This window comes from Chaetura pelagica, unplaced genomic scaffold (assembly GCF_000747805.2).
Source record: "Chaetura pelagica isolate M959 unplaced genomic scaffold, ChaPel_1.0 scaffold90, whole genome shotgun sequence".
NCBI lineage: Eukaryota > Metazoa > Chordata > Aves > Apodiformes > Apodidae > Chaetura > Chaetura pelagica.
The window spans coordinates 12,309,941-12,331,372 of NW_009953496.1; the positions used below are offsets into that span (position 1 = coordinate 12,309,941).

The following is a 21,432-nucleotide window of genomic DNA, read 5'->3' on the forward strand; positions in this document are numbered from 1 at the left end:
GTTACAAAATCAGTCCTAGGAGCAGGGATCAAACACTCCATTTCTCTCTTTTAGGCAGGTGCCCTTGTATAATGTGTATAATAAAGACAGTCTATTTTTGCATTACCCAAATAGCATGGAAAGAAAAAGAAATATATAGACCTTATGCTACTCTTGTGTTTTCTGCTTTCTAGTGTAGCTTGTGTCCCATCTAGCTTTTATTGTGATGACTAACAAAGTTTTTTGGGACATGTGGTATTGGAATTCACTCAAACCAGGAGACCTTTTGCTCTCAATCTTCCATTTCTTTAACAAGTGACACATTAAACAATGTATTTTACCTGGGACATGGGGGAGCAGGGGTGAGCAGGGGAAATGAAGAAGGAAAAAGGCACTTCTTCTCTTTGCTATGAATTGAAGCAAGGTAGTCAAAGCAGCAGTTCGTGGGAAGCCTTGTTCTTTCAGGCATATATTAGAGTGTAACTATTGGATAAGTTCTCAGGGAACTTATATATGAAAATGCTCAATGTCTAGAACCCTGCAATGCTTAAATGGCAGATAGGTGGAGAGGTTGTTAAGGCTGGAACTATTTTGATACACATAGAGGGAGAGCCTTGAACAGTTGATCAGTGTCAGAGTTTAGATGTTTCCCAGGTTTAAGCAATAAATGAGCATAGGTGTAATGGTATCACCAAGAAAAATATAAATGTGACTGTACCTTTCTATCCAACATACCACATGAGAAGTCCAATCTAAAAAAAGTGATGGAGAAATTGCTGCTGCTATTTCATAAGATTTTTTTCCAAGTGCTTCATCTTGAAGTGCCCATTAAAGAACAGTATGGGTTTAAGAACAAATTTGATTAAATGACTGGAGGGTCTTCTGACACAGAAATGGAAAGAAAAAGTTCTAAGTATAAAAGAAAGAACAGGATTTCTGCAGGAAAAAATAAATAAATGCAGAAAAGCATAAGGAAATAATTAGGAGGTCAGCATGGGAGTACTGCAGAAAGCAAGTGAAATACGCTTTTAGGATTCCTTCCTGGCACAACAGGAAATTACAAAGACATGAAAGCTGCAGTCTATAATCTGCATTACACAGAATGTTTAAAATAACAACTAAAAAGCTTTAACAAAGAAAGGAAACTTCATGGTATAGATGATCAGGATCAGGGATAGACAAAATACCTACAGGCACTGATGATGGAATTTTGTATAATTATCATTAGTAGAATCAGACTGGACAGTTACAAAGCACTTTGAAAAGCCAACAAATGTTTACTCTCAGATACTTTTTATACCAGGTTTATCAAACTTGACTTAATCTGTGGAGGAGATATATACAATGATGAGACAAAATTGCTAACTGTTTAAAAATGCGTATCTAAAAGTAATAGCAACATATCTGATCTTTGGTATATATGTATTTTGCTTGAAATCTGCAAATTGCACATCACTGAGAAGATAGGCTGTGTGGTAATAATGTACCCAGTTTATCTGAGTTTTAGGAAAGGGTTTGATGCAGTTCTATTTGCTAAGTTCATTTTTTAATTAAGAAAACATAATACAGCACCAGACACAAAGGGAGAGAGCAAAAAGATCCCTGTGGCATAGGTGAATTGCATTGGCTCTAAAGTAGCTTAGATACTTCAGTGTGAAGAAATTTAAGTTAATGAGACTAGAGCCTAAAAATAATAATACAAAGTGCAGTTGAATGAGTTCAACATGTTAGTGTGAATTCAGTATGAATCATCTGATGAGTATTTGAAGAAAAAAAAAGAAAAACAATTTCATGTAGAACAGAGATATTGACTTGATCTCATGTACATTACCTTCACCAGTGAAATCAAGCAACATAAGTTCATAGCTGAACCATCTTGATACCAGACTTAGGCTCAGGTTTAGTTTTGTACAGTGTAAGTTTATCTCTGTATCTATGTGTGTGTGTGCATGTATATCGTCAAACTGGCTATTGTGGCTATTTTTTTTATTGATCCACTTTGCAATTTGTTCTTTCTGTGAGCCAGTAGGAATAAGAGTTTCAGCAGAGATCTAATGCACTGAGATTGTGCTGCTTTAGACAATTTATGCACTGTGAGGCTGTCTACGAAGCCATCTTCATCACAGCTGGTAGGTATATCTTCAGTTGGAATCATATACAAATACATGTAAATATGTAGGTGGTTATATTTGTCCAGCAGAAGTTTTCCTTTTATGAAGTAAAAGCTTTCATAATCGGGACAGATATCCCAGTGCAGATCTGAACAGCAGTGGGAAAACTCTCAGAGTCAGGAAGAGCTAATAGTTTCTAAAATGGTGAAACTCTTGTGTTCGTTAGGTGTACAGGTAGTTGCAACAACCACAGTGGAAATATCTTTGCAGATGCAGTAACAACAGAAAGAGGGTTTTTACATCTGTTACCATACCATACATTTCCTGCATTTGACAAGTATCTGATACTCTAATCTCCATCTTAAGCATTTCCAGTCTTATGGGCCATCTGTGCACATAGTGTAGATGGCAAATAAACAGGAGATAAAAAAGGCTCTAGAGCTAGCTGCACCATTGAGTCACCATTTTTTTGTTTTTGAGATCCACTTGACTGACTAGAGTAGCATGGCTAAAAGAAGAGGTTCTCATTTGCCTTGCTCGTTTCTTCTGAAGCTACAGTTAATAGTGTGCTTTCCATCTACTGCAAGTTACAGATTCTGCTGCCTTATCCCCATCTCTTCAGTTGCAGTAATCAAAGACTACATCTGTGTAAGTGAATAAAACAGACCACAGTCCATTCACTTTAATGCTGAGTTCACCATTTGCATGACTTAAGTCCATACAGCTGAGCTTTTATGTTCCAAAATAAGATCACCCCATTCAAACTTATTCTTGGAAACAGTTCCTAACCAGCACTTCTGCCCTGTGCGTGTAATGATGCTAAGTCACTCAAGTCAAAACCATGCCAGGGCTTCACTAAAGTTTAGCAGTATGAATAATCCCATGTCACTGCTCAGTTTGGTGTTCTGTCCCTAATTAGTTTATACTAGAATAGCTACTATGAAATAGGTAAAGTACCCTTTGTATTTACTTTCTCCTTATTTATGGAGTATTCAGCCTTCCCTGCCACAAAAAATGGGCAGTGAGGGAGACATAGATGAAGAATCTGGATGACAGGATAAGGAAAGAAGAGATAAACTCCTAACTAAGAGCTTTACATTTCAAATGAAGTCTGGCAGTCAGAAGTCTTTGTCCTTCCAGATCCCTTGGCTCGGAACTCATTGAGGGGATAGAAAGAGAGACAGGAAAAAGAAATTTCAAGGACATTTAGCAGTTCTCACATCCTCTAGAACCTTCATAATATGTGCCTCTGTCCCCTCTGCCAGTCCGGTCAGATTATTATCAAAGCACAAACAGGCTTCCTTTGATAATCAAATCCAACTAAAAATAAGCAGTAAACTTATAATGGAGATCAGACTCATCCAGTAAGATATAACTCATTCCATAAAACTCATGCAATCACAAGCATCTGTCCCATCCAAAGCATACATACTGCTCCATCCACACCAGATTTCCCCTACATAGCTGTCTGTCTGCAGCCTAAAGTTTGCTCCTTTTGGACAACTCTTGTTTCTTACTCCCTGCAATTCCTACTGTGTCATACTGAAGATAGAATTGAATTTCAGCAAGGAGCAATTTGAAAGTTCTTAAGTAAAAGCAATTGGGATAGAATTAATGCCTTTGGTTTAATTTATAACCGATCAAGAGAAATAGCCACTTTTAGGGAATAATGCAGCCAGTCTCCTTTAGATACCTAGTTTAAGATGTGATAAATCACATCACAGGATACCATTGCCTATAAATAGTATCTAGATATCTATTTCATATGGAAGCATGTTCAATATGGACATCTGCATTGAGTCAGAGATCTGAACTGAAACAAAACCAGTGAAAAGAGATTATATATCCCTATAGTAACAGTTTCCAAGCTTTCTTTCTCAGAAATTTGTATGTGAGAAAGAAAAAGGCTTATGAACTGGTAATGTGTTCCTCAGGCTGCATCCTTTGCTAAGCAATGATCATGAAAAGAGGTAGAGGTCACTGTCTCCTAAACAGCCTTTGGAGTAGCCTTGTAAGAAGCTCAATATCAAGCGCTGTCTGAGTGGGTGTTCTCCCATCAGCGCAGCTGGTCCTTGGCTCCCCTGCTGTCTCCCTGCTGTATCTCAGTATCTGGAGAATAGCTTTGGTTTCCTTGTTGCCTGCTGCCCTGCTGAGCTGTGGAAACCTGGGAGAAAGAAAGAAACTGCTGTACTACAGTGAGTCATTATAAAGCTACAAGGCAGAATATCTTCCCTACTTCATATAGATTTCCTGGGGAGAAAAAGTAGGATGAAATAAATACCAGTCATCAGCTAAAGCTGTCTCATTATCTGCCCAAACAGAAGTCAGGTTAAAGATTTAAGAGCTGTCTGAACCCGATTCTTAAGGCAGCAAAGACCAGATGGGGATGACTGGCTAAATTGTACTGCCCTTGCAAACCCACAATATTAACTTCTGATCACAGATATTCCCAGCAAGTTCCTTCTCAAACCTAAAGATATGCCATCATACCAAATATTGCAGATCCTGCAAACCAAAAAAGCAAACTTCGTATCAGCCTGGACCTGTACGTAATCAAAAAGTATTTTCTGCTTTCTCTCTGGTAGGAGAAAAAAAATATCTCCAGCATATTCATTGCCTTTTGACTTTTTGGAAATATTGTTAGGCTATCAAGATGAAAAGACTGGAGATTGTAACTAGAAGGCTGCAGGAAGTGATTATGACCCTTTATGAAGCACTTACACTATTGTATATGGAGCACTAGATACAGTTTTGGGATTATCAGTAAAAGACAGCATTGAAATACTGGAGTCCATCAGTGGACAACCAGGATGATTAAATAACTGGAGCACATGATGCGCAAAGAGAGACTAAGAAAACAGGTTTTGTTCACATAGAGGAGGGAAAGGCTAAGAGATCTTATTCCCATCTTCAGCTGCTTATAGAGTCATAGAATCATAGAATTACTTGAGTTGGAAGGGACCTTAAAGATCATCTAGATCCAACGCCCATGTGTGAGCAGGTGAGGCTTCGCCTCGAGTACTTTGTACTGCAGACTCCCACTATGATATCTCCTGCCCCCATCTTCCCTTTAACCTTGACCCATAAGGTTTCAGTTGACTCCTCCTCCATCCCCAGGTACAGCCCCACAGACTCCATTTGGTCACTGATGTTGAGGGTGACACCCCCTCCTTTTCTGCTCCACCTTCCCTTCCTAAAGAGCTTATAGGAAATCAACCCCACATTCCAGTTGTAGGAATCATCCCACCATGTCTCAGTGATACCGATAACATCACAGCCCTGCATGCATGCCCACATCTGCAGTTCCTCTTGTTTAATTTCAATGCTCCTTGCATTCACATAGAAGCATTTAATATGAGCCCCCTTTGAAGCAGTCATGCTGGCAGGTATAACATTTTGCAGGTCAGATGCTCGTCCTACAGGCCCAGGGCATCTGTTACTGGCTCTGTCCTCAATGTGAGTGTGGGATGAGTTGAGGTTCCCCTCCCCCGGCATCACTAGTTTAAAGCCCTCCTAACTAAATTGGCCAGTCTCTGGCCAAAGACTCTCTCCTCTTTCTCTGACAAATGTACCCCATCCACCCCCAAGAGACAAAGTTTCTCGAATGATTTTGCATATCATTCATTCATATCATTCATATGATTTTGCCTATCATGCATTTCCCTCCTTTCCATTTTTGTTAATAGGACAGTTTTCATATCAGCGTTTTTAGACCCTGGGTCTGGCCTCTCAGCATGTGTCTGGGGCCAACTATCTATCTCCTTTTCTGTCTCCTTTATGTTCCTCAGCCTTCTTACCATCTCCTGCAGTTCAGCAACCTGCTGCAAAAGGTCCTTAACCTATGCACACCTTTTGCACACAGGATTGCCCCTGGCACCTGCCCCGTGGAAGAAGAGTAAGCATTTCCCACAGCCTGTGGTTTGTGCAGCTACCTCCTTCGTCACTACCTCTGCCTGGGTGGAGGCATTGGTCACAAGCAGGGTGGATGGAGGTGTGCAGTGACAGAATAAGAAGCAAAAGACACAAGTTATAACAAAAGAAACTCCATTTAGAAACAAGGAAGGAAATTTTCACCATGAGGTTAGTCAATCACTGGAACAGATTTCCTAGAGATGCTGTGATCTCTCCTGGAAGATATTAAAAACTGGACCGACAGGAGAAGACCCTAAGAATCTGCTTTATGCTGTCCCTTCTTTTTGAGCAAAGGTTGGAATAGATAGCCTCCAGAGGTCCCTTCCAGCCTCAGCTTCTCCATGGTTCCATGGCAGCAGTGCAACACAAGATGGCATGTGGGATGCTCTAAGATCAAAGAAAAGCAAGCAGCACCTTGTGGTGAGAAGACAAAATCTTAAACAAAGCATATCAGTATGAGTCAGAACCTAGACTATTTTTAAGCTATTGCAGTTTGTCACTGGAAGCAAAATTATTGCATTCATGGTCTTGCCAGCAAAGCTGTCAGATCTTCAGGATCTGACAAGACCTTCAGATCATGTTCCCGACCTGTACTGATACAGCTAGCTTATAGGAGCCTAGGGTGCAAAAGCATGGATGAATAATGAATGACCTCATTTTTAAAAAATGTTCCGTCACCATTGTTGTGAATGATCTGATGCTCTCTTTCTTTATCTAAATTCCTGCTTGATTCTATGAAAGTAATAGGAATAACCCAAGTAGGAACACCTAAATAACACAATACTTTATGTGAATATTTGTAGATTAGGTTGTTCTTCATGCAAGTCTGATGTAGTCAGAGGCATAATGACAGGTCATAGAACAGGTCATAAGGAAAGAAAAAGTATTTCCAAGCAATGGTTATATACAGTGATCTGTGCATTTAGAGGAGAATACACGAGTTTGTACAGAAAGCTGAATTTTAAAAAATGCTGCTAATTAATTAAAAATTATTTAAAATAATTTATTATTTGTTGTTGTATCTATTTAAAATGTATTTTAATAGCAAAAAGAAAAGAAAAACAAGGACTGTTTCTACATGTCAGTAATCACTCCGCAACAGGAAAGAAACTCAGATCTGTGAGGATCTTTTTTGGTCATTAGAGGGGAAAAAATAAAAAGTAATACTTAATTTTCTAGTGAGCAAATCCAGATAAAAAGTGGAATCCATAGAAAATTTAAAGAGCAAACTTTACATGAACAAAAAAAAATAAAATGAAAGACATAGTAAACCAGCAGATTCTGTGCAATATTTAAAAGTTTACATGGCCTTGCTCTGTGGTCCTTGCTCCTACTTCATAATACTGAATCCTGCTGTGATGTGCTGTGTTCTTTAGCTCAGACCTTCCTTGCCGTGCTTTATGAATTCTACTCTTATTTTACTTTGTGCCTTGGTTACTAGTTTGATAGTACAATTATTGTAGGATAATCTAAACAGCAAATCCCAGTATTATAACTGTTATATGTAGATGTAGGAGGCTGAGGGGAAGAAGTGGAAAAAAAATACAAAATTAGCTATAATGGAATAAGTAAAGTGCATCAAGTAAATAAGTGAACAGTTACGTTTTTCTTTTGACCTTCATTAGGTAATATTAAGTCCATAAAGGAATCAGCTACTGTAAAAATAAACTGTTTGGGTCTTTATCTAAAGTACTTACAGTGTAGAAGAACTTCAGAAACATTTGCAGAGATGAAGACAGAATTGCACATGGTCAGCTTTACTGTTCAGTGAATTCTTGAAATACATGTACTCAAAGTCTTGTGCCCTGATCCAAATCCCATGTCAGTAGGAGTGTGCAGACTTGTATTAGAGACCTGGCATATAGGCCCTCAGAGAGTTACATGTGTGCTCTCTTTCTTCATTTTGAAGTTGTGGAGAGCTCACTAAGTTGGCCACCTCTTCAGTTTTCTTACTCATAAGATTTTTCCCAGAGGAGAAGGCAATGTACAAACTGTCCCATATGATGCTGTAACTTTCTAAGATTTGGGATTAATTTGTGCCAACATTGTCTTGCTAAATATTTCTCATAGGCCAGCTATCAGAGATTGTAATCTGGAGACACATGCACCTAACTTTACAGTTTAGAGGGAGAAAAATGGTGTCCAGTAGTATCATATGCTGCACACTTAGGAATTGAAAAGTGACTGTAGCAAGAGCAGTACAGTGTTTTAAAACAGGCAATGCTGCCTGGATAATGAAGCCATCCATCTGGGCAGTAAGCTTGTGTGACCACATATAGATTCAACTTCTTAGCCATCATGTTCTCCCATGCTTGGGCAAAAATGAGTAATTCGATACACAGACCATAGATTTGTAAAGTCTTGCTTCTGAAGTCATGGTCCTTTGGTCAGAATGTAGGTGCTGTTACTGAAGTATCATTGCCTCTCTCTGCAGAATCTCTCAAACTAAATGCTGTATATTTTCCTTTTCGAAAAGAAGGTGCTGTTTTGCATGACTCCCTACACTAAAAGCAGCAAGCCATTTCTTCTGTGAAAAAATTGTTTACATATGGATATGGTAGGAACAAAGGGAGGAAACAATCAAGGACGGAGAGGCTGTAGTTCTTACTCTCCAGTGACTCCTGGTATGACATGGAAAGAGTCACTCAACTTCTCTGTATCTCAATGTCCCATCTGTAAAACGGTGTTAAAATACCTACCTCACAGGGGTGTTGTGAGGCTTTTAAAAATAATGTTTGTAAAGTGCTTTGAGATCCTTGGATGAAAGGTGCAAAAAACATCAAATTATTTACTTTTTTTTTTTTTTTTTGTAATTAGTGCAATACAAGAGGGCACTTCTGTTGAGACAGCAAAAGGCTTCCAGCTCTTTATAATTATTCCACATACTATTCACTGTCACTTCCCTCCTGTCATTTGTTATATCAGCTGGGAGTTAAAAACAGCAAATTTGGCAATCAAAAATGGGTAAATGTTCATAATGTTGTGCGGATGAGGCCTAAAATAATCTGATGTTCTTTTAAAACTGTGTTTCATATTCCTTGTCCCTGAAGGTAACAGACAAACAGGATATATGATAATTTTGCCTGCTATTCGTAATTATCATTATATGATAATTTTGCCTGCTTAACTTTTTTTCTTTATGAGACAAACTCAGCCTCTTCGCCAAATAAAAACCCAGCAATTTGGGTCACTAGTTAAAAAATGTATGTAAGGGGTAGAATAGGTGTTTTAGTATGATATGCTGTGCAGTCATTTAGCAAATAGCCATTAAACAGCACAGTGTACAGGTAGTTACCAGGTTAAAGGTTAAATCTTAGGAAGTGTAGAAATGTGAAATGAAAGCAAGATTAGATTTTATGGAGCTGAATCAAAGAAAAGGCACATAGGTCCACATAGAGCTGCTAGGCTAACATACTTTCCAGAAGACCCTTAATTGGTACACAAACTAATTCAGTACTTAAAATTTCAGTAAAATAAGCAAGTGACACAGGTTTCACCAGAGCAAGCTTAGCATCCAACTGACTGTCATTGAGGAGGTGACATAGTATACATAAATATCCTTTTCATTAAAATTAGTTGCTGCACGGAGATAAAAACATGAGCAAACCAGTTGTTTAAGAAAAAAACACTCAAGAAAAGGCCAAAAAATAAAAGAGGAGGAGTAAAACCTGATTAAAATATTTTGTTTTCCTGCCTCTCTCATCTGGGATTCATGCTTTACACTTACTTCTCCTCCACCACCTTTTTTTTTTTCTTCTTTTTAGGACTGAACGGGCAGGAGAACTGAAAAGGATATAAGCAAACAAACAGAATAAAAATATTATAGTTACAGCTTTCACCCAGCTTCACCTACTCAAAAGGAATGTACTTGTCTTCTCTCATACAGTACGTGATTAATATTTTGACTTTTCACTGTTGTGGAGGCAAAGTATAACATATTCCTCCCATTGGTGATCATCTCGTTAATGTAAAAGCAAACACAAACCCCCTTTTTTAAAAAGCAAACCCTGAAACTTCACACTTGAGAAGTTGGCCTGGAATAGTCACTGCATACCTAAAGAGTTCTCTAGATGGCTTGAGAAAATATGTTTTTTCGTATTCTTTATTTCAATATTCTGTTGGATCTAGATTTGAACCAATTTCACCAGTGTTTGTAGATATCTCATCCTAAACTTGAAGGCACTGGCAATTTTGGAGCTATAGCTCACTGCTTCTTTAATTACTTTGGTGTTCCTTCTGCTACATCTGACTGCCCATCAGACGTAGTTAAAAGAAGCACCCCATAAAAGCAACAGTTTCTACTGAACAGTCTTCTTGGCATTGGGTTTTATCTTTAATATTTAAATTAATATGGGATTTGTGTGTACATTTCAGTTTAGAAAATTATTATCAGTGTATTAAAACATTTGCTTTTCAAATAGCACAAACTAATCATACAGTAGTCCTTAACTGCCTACTTCTATGCAGTCATTCAAGATGGAAGTTTTTCAAATAGGAAATGTAAGTGGCATTCCTTACTTTTACACTGAAATTTGATACTTTGATATACTTGATTTTTGAAGGGGTGAAACATAAAAATTAATTATTATTATATTGAAAACAACAGCAACTAAAATGAAGCCACCTTTTATGATAAATAGGTAACCCCCTATTGACTAAGAATATCTTGCAATGAAAAAATGCTATCCATCCTTCCCTATTAATTATCTTCCCACTGTATTAGAGTAGATAATACGTATATACGTATATAATACGTATTATATAGCATTTTACCACTGAAGCATTTTTTTTTCCCTAGATGTAGCATAGTCATCTACCAGTTCTGCTGCTTAACTACAGCCTACTATCATCCCAGGATCCCTAACCACTGTGTGGAAGGAATACTATCTTGTGGCTGGAATATTAATTTTTGTGCTGTTGAGCTTTGTATTTAAAACTCTGATTTATGTGTGAAATTTCAGGTAGCACTTACACTTTGATGACAGAATTTTTGATAAAAATAGTTTTTTCAGTGGACAAGCCACCTGCTACCTGAAATTTCACATTTTGGTTTGTTTAAAACAAAACATAGAAGTCACACTTTAGAAAATTCTACATATTTAGGTGTACCAGTGTTGAAAATACATCTGAATTGAAAAGAACCTCTCAGAAGTTGATGGACTAGCTCTTGAGCAGGTGTTAATTGTCCTAGCTCTACTTGTTTCTTTCCATTTGCACCAGCTGAAAAAGCGGCCTAGCATGTCAGTGTAATGACAGATTTAGGAACTTTCTTTTCCAGTTGTGATGCAAAGCATTTAAATACTGCTTGAGTAGTCGATTATCAAAATATGAGATTTTTATTTGTGAATAATGATGAGTGTCCATCTGTTTTAAGAACGAGTCTAACAATAATGTAACTTCTGAGTAAAGATGAGATATCAGAAAATGCTCTCTGGATGATATTCATCTGACCAAATGGATATCTTTAAGGGAGGCATCTACTTTGAGTCCCTTTGTTGTTGATGAAGAGAAACAGGCACTTCTAGTTGTTATTAATTTTATCTTCAAGAAGAGATCTTAACCAGGTCAGGTGGACTGTATCCTGTAAGTGTCTGCTTCTCTTACTGACTAAGGATGGGAACACTGAATAGCTTCCTTGGGAATAGATGCCTGCCTTGCTTATGTCTAAAGTTAGGTGAGATGAATCACACCCTCAGGGCCTCACTTTGGCTCCATCTTACTCCATTGTCCCTCTATTATTCAAGAGTTAATAAAACAAAGCTTCCTAAGATGTGGTAACTCTGTACCATCATGTTACAATACACAGGACGGTAGATAACAACCCTGTCATACATGTATGATCATATCATTTGGGCTAGTTTATTTACTTAAAATTATATTGTTCATATTATTGCTTCTATCTTCCTTTCACATGACAACTCGAAAAATTCTTACTTCTCCACAGTTTGCATAGGTAAACTGAGAGATTTTGAATTCTACTGATGGATCCACTAAGTAAAATGCCGTTTTAATCTTGGTGCATAGTTACTGGCTATTTAGTGTTAATGGTGTGTATGGAGTTTAAAAAGTCACAATATCCTGCTTGGCGTGTATTCTTTCTCTTTTGGTGAATGCCATTCGTCAATAACAGAATAAATTAGGTAGTACTCACTCCTTTGCTGTCTACCATATTTACAGGAAATACAGGAGTGAGAAAAATTGGAAACTTTGGCAATTATATCACATTACTAATATGATTGTAATAAGCCCCATGAAACTGTAAATATAGAAGTGAAAGGAGTTGCATTAGTATTTATGCCATAACATTTAGCAGTAGTAGTAATTAGCATTTTGATTGCCTTTTTCTTACCAGTTCTGTGAAAGAAATTCATGTGAATAGCAAATAAAAATATCCTCATGGACCACAGAAATTCACTTCACATGGGCCTTAGTGTTATAGAATTGCTGTATGATTAACAATATTTGACATGCAGTTTGTTTTCTGTCCATGTGATTGCAACAACAGTTCCAATTGTAGCCACTTTTTTCTTTTCTTTTCCTTTTTCTTTCTTTCTTTGTTTCTTTCTTTGTTTCTGTTTTTTATGCAGAAGACCATCAAATGAATTGTCACAATACTCGAATAATGCAAGACACAGAAAAAGACGATAACAATAATGATGAGTATGATAATTACGATGAACTGGTGGCCAAGTCATTGTTAAATCTTGGCAAAATTGCAGAGGATGCAGCATACAGAGCCAGGACAGAATCGGAAATGAACAGCAATACATCTAATAGTCTGGAAGATGATAGTGACAAAAATGAAAATATTGGTCGGAAAAGTGAGCTGAGTTTAGACTTAGACAGTGATGTTGTTAGGGAAACAGTGGACTCCCTTAAATTATTAGCACAAGGACATGGTGTAGTGCTTTCAGAAAACATTAATGACAGAAATTATGCAGACAATACTTCACAGCAAGATAATAGGAATATGAACTTTGTAATGCTAGGGAAGCCTGTGAACAATGGACTTACGGAAAAAATGGTGGAGGAGAGTGATGAAGAGGTGTGTCTCAGCAGTTTGGAGTGCTTAAGGAACCAGTGTTTTGATCTGGCTAGGAAACTCAGTGAGACAAACCCACAGGAAAGAAACCAACAACAAAACATGAACACTCGTCAACATGTAAGGCAAGAAGATGACTTCCAAGGAAGAACAACAGACCGGAATTACTCTGATATGATGAACCTAATGAGGCTCGAAGAACAGTTGAGCCCCAGATCTAGGACTTTTTCTAGCTGTGCAAAGGAGGATGGTTGTCATGAAAGAGACGATGATACCACCTCTATTACTTCAGATAGGTCTGAAGAAGTGTTTGACATGACAAAAGGTAACTTATCCTTGCTTGAGAAAGCAATTGCTTTGGAAACTGAGAGAGCAAAAGCCATGAGAGAAAAAATGGCAGTGGAAGCTGGAAGGAGGGATAATATGAGATCATTTGAGGAACAGTCTCCAAGACACCTTTCTGGAGATGACAGGAAGCCTAAACCCAGTGACGGCCATGTCAAAAAGCCATATTATGGTAAAGGTAATATTTCTATATACCGTATGTTATGTCATGAGAAACTGTGAGCTAATGTGTTACGTTTTGCATAGATTTCTGAAATGAAGTTACTAATTCCACAAATGGGAACTTTATTTAAATTGTATAAGTATGGCATGATTGTAAAATAGCATCATGCTGCAATTATAAAATGAAATAATTCATTCTGCATTGCTAGAAACATGTACAGTATTTCAATGCTTATTATTTGGCTAAATAAAAAAAAAAAAACAACACAACTTTTCAGGGAAACAAAATAAATAAGAGATCATGTTGAAAGAGGCAAAGATTTTTCTCAAGTTTTGAATATATTTCATAGCAATAAATAAAAAAAAACAAAGATAATCATGTTGCAAAATATATTGGAGAGTGGGGTTTTATGTAGCAGATAGTCAATCAGCTACGAAGTGCATATTTTACAGATTGGATTGGGTAGGTGGCATTGTGATTTATAAAATTATCATCAAATGACAGTTATTGATGAAGCCTCTCCCATCTAAAATGTAGAATTGCCTGATAGAAATTGAACAGTATCAGAATGACCGATAACATGAGATAGGGGCAGTGACTGCACATTAATTATCTTAAGATAGTAAGGTAATGGAAACCATTTGCTATGCAAGGCATGGTGTGGCCTGGGCTGAGATCAATAGCAATTTCTTTCTTATGTGCATTCCACTTCACTAGTTTCATTCCATTGTGGAAACAGTTAAGGTGCTGCCTTGACCATAATTCAATACAAAAGAAAAAGAAAAGAAAAAAAGAAAAAAGAAAAAGAAAAGAAAAAAAAACAGACTAAAGATTACCTTTAGAATGCTTTTTAATTTACGGGATTATCATGGTGATGGTCTGTTTATATTACCACACCCCTCTTCAATGTGTCTACATCTATACACGTAGGGCCATGTTGTATAAAGTGTTCAATACCTCCTGAGATTAATTGAACACCCCTAATTCCCATTGACTTTAGTGGAAGTTGAGGAAATTATATTTTTTGGGAGATGCTAAGTAGGGACTGGGTTCATCTTATATTTGTTATGAAAATGTCTGGTTTTCTTTCTACAACTGAGATGGTGGGCATTTTGTCCTTTTTATAAATCCCTGTTTTGAAAGAGTAATACCCTAAGATCTGTCTGTGACAGTCAGGTAGGCAGACCACATCTTGGTCCAAGAAAGGTTTTGATCTTTTCTTGAAAGGCTCAAAGAAACATAATGGCCAATCTTTTAGAAAAGCATGGAAATGGCTGTTCTCAAACAGTCTTCTGCAATGTATTTTAGTTATATTTTGTTTGTTTTAAACACAGATCTGTAGTCCAGTGAGTGCTGTAGTAACTTTGGGTATTTGGGGAAGACAGCGTTACTTAGTGTGTTACTGCATAGCCATGTGGGTGTTGTGCTAAATGTTTTTTTGCATATGACCTATTGTAGGTAGATTTCCCTTTTAATATGTCTTTAATAAAACCACAGAAAACATGACAAACCAATATTAATTTTTAAGAGCTTTTTAACTCTGGTGTTGTCCAGTCTTTCCAGTCTATGTATGTCTGGGAAGGCATTTACGCATATAGATCTACTGTCTCCAAAAAGACTACGTACTTTTGGATGCTAACTAAAGTTCAGACTTCCTATTGTAGTAAATTCTAGAACTTCATTGAACCATCCTGTCTCTTGGGAGATACAGGCTGAATTAATAATAGGTCCAAACCCCAGCCAGGGACTAAGTATTGTGGTAATTTCAATCAAGAAAGTTTGTGGAATTGATCCTTTTATGCTCTTTTAATAAAGGCAGAAAGGAAAAAAAATACTCCTTCCTTCTTTTAAAAAACAGAGGAGATATTATGGTAGTTGATGAGAGAGGACGCTTTAAAAAAGACAGTTGCTTATATGGTATGTTCCCAACTCACATACTATCTTCCAGATATTCCTGGAAGAGATAACCACAGAGATGTATGATATGGTTAAGTGGAGCTTTTAAGATACACAAGTTTTCACTGAGGACTACCTCCTGGCTTCATGAGTTCTGCTTTCAGAGATTACTGAAACAACTGTCAAGGGACCACTAACCATTTTTTCCTGCCATTTAAAGCCTTCTAAATTGGCTTACTTCTAAAATTTATGAACCTTAAAACCTTTTGAGTCCTCTGACAACCTTCACTCAGGCAATACTCCCATTGTGGCAACAAGTGAAGAAAGGTTACAGAATTAAATAAAACTATGCAATATTTCTCCCAGTTACCAGACAAGGATTTACAAAAGAGTATCGGTTGTTTCGTTTGAAGTTGTGGAAAGTTTAGTCAAATGTCTTCCATTAAAAGCAATGGGAAATTGTGCAAGTACGATTTAATACAAGTTTTGAATTCATTAAGAATAGTATACAGCATCTTTTCTGACTCATGAGACCATAAGGGCTCTTAAGGATCTGATACATGCTATAACTTTATAGCATAGACTTTAATACAGAGGAGGATTTCCTTGACACTGTAGGATGTGAGTGTCCGGATCCTCAGCTACTCTAAATTAGAATACCTTCATTGACTTTGGTGGAGTACTCACAATGTGGATTAGCTAAAATTCCTCTAGTTGAAAGCCTCTAAAAAGCCATTATGGTCTATTAATCATCTACATTTTTTTGCAGTCCTTGGATATTGTTATATTTACATTTTTTATATTTCATTTACATTACTTATTCACTTATCTAATACTTTTACACATCTTAAAGTACTTGACATGAAGAGTCGCTTAGAATTGTGTATGTATGCAGTTGTGGGCTTCCTGTTCTAGTGGTCTCAGCACAGGCCTATCTGGCAGGAATTCAAGTCCCTCCTCTGATATTTGCTCCTTCTGTGGCCTTGGGTTTAACTTCTTGATCTCTTTATTTGAATTTCCTGACATATAAGATTCCGGTATTTCCAGGAGTGTTGTGATAACTGTATAGCACTTTGTAGATAGATTTGTATGTGTATTTATCATTAAAGAGCATGAAGCAAATAACCATGTTCTAGAGTCAACATGCAGGTTAAATAAAATAGAACTTTCATAATTCGGGATTCCATTTGCAAAATACAATGTTTAAATACCATATTAAAATTTAGAATGGATTTCACACATGGAGAGTCATTACATTGAGCTAAAGAATTTCTCTAAAATGAAGATGTTTCGGAAGAACTTGGAGTGTTAAAGTGTGTGTGTATATGTGTGTGTATACATATAAATATATATATATAAAAATAAGCTACTAGAGTAAAATCAAGGAAAAATAAGTCCACAACTGAATGTGAACTCTGGATTGCATTGATTCATGCTGAAAAACATGGGTTGTATATGAAGTTGTGCAAGTGCTGAATTTTCCACTGATTGTACTGACGGTTGCGTTTGTTGAAGCTGGGATAAAATTTAATGTAAAGAAAGACTTAATGGAAAACAAGTAGCAAAATCTTAATTTTCCAGAGGTGAACGCATAAATACTGAAGCAGAGTAATGACAAGAGCAACTGAAAATACTTAAATGAGGATAGCTCAGATTAAATGTTGAAAGGAGGATGGACTGAAAAAATGGAAGGGGGATGTTGGTTCACCTTGAACCAAAATGGCAGCAGTTGATGTATCCTGAATTTTATTTCTTTAATACTAATGTGAAAATCAGATAGTCTCCAAAATCTGGAAACTGTGTTCAAGATTATAAGTTGCAATTTGTATAATGCACTGGGCTGGAAGGGTAGGGATCTTATTTTACATATGTTCTGTTAAAGGAAACAAGCTGACGAAGTATGAGAAAGTTCTAGTTCACGATTAATCTCACCAGCAGTTCCACTCCATTATTGGCAGAAAACATTATTTTGTTGAAAAAAACATCTATTTAGACTTTTCATTGATTTGTAGACAATAGATCCAACAAGATTCTAAAAGATCATTAACCTTTTAAGCATATAAATATTCAAGCATTACATATGCATGTTTGTAATGACCCGTATTTACACTGCAAGCAATACTTAATACAAGTAATTCTGATTACAGAGTTTACCCCACCATAATTTATTCCAGACAAAGGAATATTTCCATAATTTCTTCATAAAGAATTTTAAGAAAACAAGTCTCATCTCCTCGATGATTCTTAGAAAAGAGGTTTGTTTGTGCTGATTCATAGAATCACTATGCGAAAGAGCTGGGTTTGCTACTCTCAAGACACTGAAGTTCTATGGCAATACATTTGCAGACCTTAGTACATCAGGCAAATAAGAATGTAAAGAAGGGAGACTCCAACTAAACAGTTTCCAAATGATCTTACACCCTTGAGCTCATGCTTGCCAACAGAACATTGATTGACAATGTTATGGCTTTGCTATAAAAAGGTCACTTTCCAGTCACTGTGAATGGATATTGGTGTGATCATAGGAGCCTCCAGTCTGAAAAGAAGATAATGGGTTGTAAGTGTCAGAACTGTGTTAAGAAGGAGAAGGGTTGTTTCTTGTTTTGTTTGGTTTTTTTTCTTCTACTTTTCATAAGAGCATTTACCAAAGAGTAAATGACATTATTAAATTAACCTTCTTACAGAAATGTGAAAAGCATGATTCACTTGACACATTTGTTGTAAATTATAGATCCCTCAAGAACAGAAAAGAAAGAGAGCAAATGTCCTACCCCTGGGTGTGATGGAACTGGCCATGTAACGGGGCTTTACCCCCATCACCGCAGTTTGTCAGGATGCCCACACAAAGATAGGGTCCCTCCAGAAAGTAAGTTCACATTGTTTCATGGAAACTGGGGATAAAGCTACAAAGATTTTTCTAGCATGCTTTTAAAACCTTTTATTTAAAAAAATAATTTCATTTTTCAGTATGGTTTGTCTCAACTTAGTCAATTGTTCTGTGTTATACTTTTTCCTTTATTTCATCATTTCCATTCTCTACTAACTTTTTCACTGAAAGAACAACTTTTAAAGCTGTATTCTTTGATTTTAGGAATGCTAAGTTATTTTTAAATAGATGTATTCAGTCAACAGAGAAAAAGGTTCCCAGAAGATGTGCACTGCTTTTACTTCTGTGTGCTGTTGTCACATCAGCTGTCCCTGTTGTACTGTACAGGAATAATTCTACTTGAAAAACTTGCACCCCTTTCCTTTGTCCTTGTTGTGTCTTAAATATAGTTTATATTCAACTTATATTATTAAAAATAACTATTTGGCTGTTCATTTAGTTATACAACTCAGGACTTTTAGTAATACTCCCCTGTCAGTTACATGGGTGGAATTTCCTTCCATGTCAGCAGATTCTTTGCAAAGGATGTTCACCCATATAAGCTGATAGATATTCACCTGAAGACACAGGGCCCTGTTTCTGGAAGTCACCTCCCTGACTGCTGGAATCAGGATAGCTCTGTTGAAGTTAAATGCTTTATGTTTATTTACACCAGGCAAACATCTAACTAAGTTCCAGTTCTCTTTCACACCAATTTTAAAGTGGAATTTTCCATTGAAACCTGCACACCTAGAATCCCCTATGTCCAGCAACACTTACAGATCTAAGGTCAAAAGATATACAACGGCCTAAGGAAAATACTATACAGACAGTCAGGGCTAAAGGAAAGTAGATTCTGAAGGACAGAAAAACAGAAGTAACTCGGCACACCAAGAATGACAGACATAAAAAGTATCCCCTCTCATGTCAGAATGGCTTCTTCCAGAAGTAAAGTAGTGAGGAAATGCTTTAGGAAGCTTTGTGGTAGCTTGGTTGATCTCTGAGTACAGTAGAAGAAATAGAGTAATTTCTCTGCTTTGCAAGACCCTGTAATTTTCTGAAACACAAATATTTATTCAGTCGCTCAAAGTTCTCCTTTCTACAAATGGTAAATAAAAGGCTTTTTACAACACTTTGTAAATCAAAGAAGAATATAGCTTTAAACTGTTTGCATGCTCTTGTACCTACTAAAATGAAAAAGGTGAGCTCATCTTTTTATTTTCTTCCTGTGATGTTGGCTTTGTGAAGCATGTTTCAAGAACAGCTTTGAATACTAGGAATTTCAGAGTAAAGCTTTTGCATCTATACACATTTCAGTGCACTGATGATGGAGTGATGATGATGGTTATCTGTTAATCAGTATATGTGGCTAAATTCTCAAGTCTCTGAACAGCTTTTATTCAGTTCTTAACTCAGTCAAGGAATTCACTGATTGTATTATATTTATTTTTTTTTTTTGAGTGAGAACTAAATACAGGCTTCCAGGCTAGTTCTTGTATGAGAAAACCTGAATTTTGTAAGGGCTGGATGACCTTCTTCCTTAGAGTGATGGACTGCCATCCAGCTCTGAGACATGGATTCAGCTGTCTGGTATCATACAAAACTCTTCAGTGTTCCCAAAAAGTTCTTGGTAATTGGGCACTTCATAGCATGAGCTTTATGATTTGGAGGGGTACTGCTCTAAGCAGTCTTGGGAATAAGTTTTCCATCCAACTTGCAATGGATGCAGATGTAAGTCTACCTGCTTAAGCTTGTACCACTTATTTCTTTTTTATTAGTTTTCTTTTTCTTTCCCCGCCCCCCATCCCTCAGTTTTTCAAGTGCTTGTTTTTAGTCTTTAGTAAAAATTCTGCATTTTTCATATCTGTAGACAATACAAGTAAAAATTAAAGAACCATTTCTGCTTGTTGTATAGATATGAATTATATATCTATGTGGAAGTGGCCAGAACTGGCCCCTAGCTCAATTGGGCCATCTTACAGTTAGGGTTAAATTCCATTTAGGGTTGTACTGAGGTGTGTTTCAAATAATGCAGCATTCTACCAGTATAACTTGAGAGCAGATTTTCAGCTCTTGAGTTTGATACTGTCTGTATAAAGCTATGCATTATGAATGCATACACTTTCTGGAACAATTTTTCTAGTCCATAATTTTGTATTGGGCTGTTGCTAGCTCACACTTTACTGTTGAGCTGATCTTTGCTCGGTGTTTTTGTACGAGGAAGATGTTGGAAGTCTTCTGCTTCTCTGTTGCACCAGAGATGTGTTTGTTTATAGGTTCTGTAACCTTCATAACTTTCCTGTTACCCTGTGTTAATGAGCATAGGGTCACAATACTTCCCTCATCAAGCTTTATTAGCTATGTGTGTCACGTGTATTTTGAGGAATGCTGGTTGTTAATGAATCCTGCTTTGTTTTAAAATGGTTTCAAATATACTGGGATTTGATTTTTTTTTTTTTCTTGTTTTCATACTCTGCTGTTTTCTCTTACTCTCCTTGTCAAGTTCTTGCCATGCATGAAAATGTTCTTAAGTGTCCTACACCAGGCTGCACAGGCCGGGGCCACGTAAATAGCAACAGGAATTCCCACCGAAGGTAAGGACGCCGTCGCTGGACACCAATCTAGAGGGAACAGTGCCTCCAAACTGCAGCCCTTCTAGCAGTCCACTGGTGGGGAGGGGGGCGTGAGTGTGTGTGTCACTGTTTTGTTCTTAAGATTGACCGATGGTGCTTCATGTGCTTTATCCATTTTAAAGAGTAATGTTTATTCATATATTTTCTGAGGAGAATGAGTGTGCATTTGTTTCCTTTTTTGGGTGCTTTTGTTTTTTTCCTTTTTATTTCAATTTTAACTGAAAAGCAGTGGTACTAAACATTCTTATGGATGTATCTCAGGAAGAAAGAAGAGTCTGCCAACATCAGCGGGACTAGGGCAATGTTCTTGTTCCCACAATGTTCCCACACTTTACTGTCTTCAGGGATTATTCAGTAGTGTATGAAAAGTCCACTTTGTTCCTAAAAATTATTTTTTAAGACACAGAAAATGGCATTTTAAGTACTTAGACATTATAAGAGTTTTTCAGCAGTTTCCTGCTGCCCATAGTCTTGACCCCAAAATC

General features: G+C 37.0%; 1 protein-coding gene across 1 annotated transcript in view; it reads left to right on the plus strand.

The window, feature by feature from the left end:
* The window catches only part of MYT1L (myelin transcription factor 1-like), a 135,079-nt gene that overhangs the window by 40,918 nt on the left and 72,729 nt on the right, over window positions 1–21,432 (plus strand). Inside the window, exons 5-7 of the mRNA XM_009999169.1 lie at window positions 12,590–13,561; window positions 18,180–18,314; window positions 20,818–20,908. Coding sequence (XP_009997471.1) covers window positions 12,590–13,561; window positions 18,180–18,314; window positions 20,818–20,908 — 1,198 coding nt within the window. The remainder of the gene's footprint in view (window positions 1–12,589; window positions 13,562–18,179; window positions 18,315–20,817; window positions 20,909–21,432) is intronic.